The sequence below is a fragment of the Corvus brachyrhynchos genome, unplaced genomic scaffold, assembly GCF_000691975.1.
Source record: "Corvus brachyrhynchos isolate BGI_N302 unplaced genomic scaffold, ASM69197v1 scaffold342, whole genome shotgun sequence".
Classification (NCBI taxonomy): domain Eukaryota; kingdom Metazoa; phylum Chordata; class Aves; order Passeriformes; family Corvidae; genus Corvus; species Corvus brachyrhynchos.
The window spans coordinates 23680-24703 of NW_008236630.1; the positions used below are offsets into that span (position 1 = coordinate 23680).

Sequence of the window (1024 nt, forward strand, 5' to 3'; positions counted from 1 at the left end):
GGGGTGCTGCGCCTCGGCTCCCAAATGTGCCAGGGGTTGGGGACGTGGGGACACGATGTGGGGCACAAGGACACCGTGGGGACAAGCCGATGGGCACTGTGGGCACAGGGACATGTGGGGCACAGGGGGACAGCGACACATGGGGCAGGGGGACATCATGGGGCTGTGTGGGGGACACAGGGACACGGCCCCGTGGGGCACGGGGGCACTGTGGGGACAGGGACACGGCCCCGTGGGGCACAGGGGCACTGTGGGCACAGGGACATGGGGGCACAAGGCCACCACAGGGATGGGACCAGGTGCCCCCAAACCCTCCCACCCTTGGGTCAGATCCTGGACTGGTTGAACTGGGAGCGGGGAAGGGGGCATGGGGGATATCCCAGAGCATTATTTAGGGACCTTCATAGGGTTATCCCTGGCACTATGGGCACTTGTAGGGCACACTGAGGATATCCCAGAGCGTTCCCTGTGGGATCTTTATTCCTGGCACTATGGGCACTTGTAGGGCACACAGGGGATATCCCAGAGCGTTCCCTGTGGGATCTTTATTCCTGGCACTATGGGCACTTGTAGGGCACACTGAGGATATCCCAGAGCGTTCCCTGTGGGATCTTTATTCCTGGCACTATGGGCACTTGTAGGGCACACTGAGGATATCCCAGAGCATTCCCTGTGGGATCTTTATTCCTGGCACTATGGGCACTTGTAGGGCACACTGAGGATATCCCAAAGCATTCCCTGTGGGATGTTCCCAGGTTTATTCCCAGCCCTACAGGTACTTGTAGGGCACGCGGGTGGGCACGGTCTGCAGCTCCAGGCGCACGGGGCACTTGTAGAAGTGTCCGAGCAGGGTCTCGGCGTAGCCCAGCAGGAAGTAGAGCTTGGGGGGTGGCAGTGCCTGAGCCAGCAGGGCACCGATGACCAGCAGGTTCCCGCGGCGCTTCAGCACCACCTCGTCCGCCAGCAGCCCCGGGAAGGTCCCGTACAGGAAGCGCCGCCGGAACGCGTCCTCCAGGGCCCGCCG

The 1024-nt window shown here is 62.4% G+C and overlaps 2 protein-coding genes across 2 annotated transcripts in view; one reads left to right on the plus strand and one right to left on the minus strand.

The window, feature by feature from the left end:
- LOC103624965 (Niemann-Pick C1-like protein 1) overlaps positions 1-346 on the plus strand; it is a gene marked incomplete at its 5' end in the record, with an annotated part of 18034 nt that extends 17688 nt beyond the window's left edge. The window contains one exon of the mRNA XM_017726649.1: positions 331-346. Coding sequence (XP_017582138.1) covers positions 331-346 — 16 coding nt within the window. The remainder of the gene's footprint in view (positions 1-330) is intronic.
- A 378-nt stretch (positions 347-724) lies between these two features.
- The window catches only part of MRPS24 (mitochondrial ribosomal protein S24), a gene marked incomplete at its 5' end in the record, with an annotated part of 1061 nt that continues 761 nt past the window's right edge, over positions 725-1024 (minus strand). Inside the window, 1 exon segment of the mRNA XM_017726650.1 lies at positions 725-1024. This exon segment is cut by the window's right edge and continues 7 nt beyond it. Coding sequence (XP_017582139.1) covers positions 770-1024 — 255 coding nt within the window.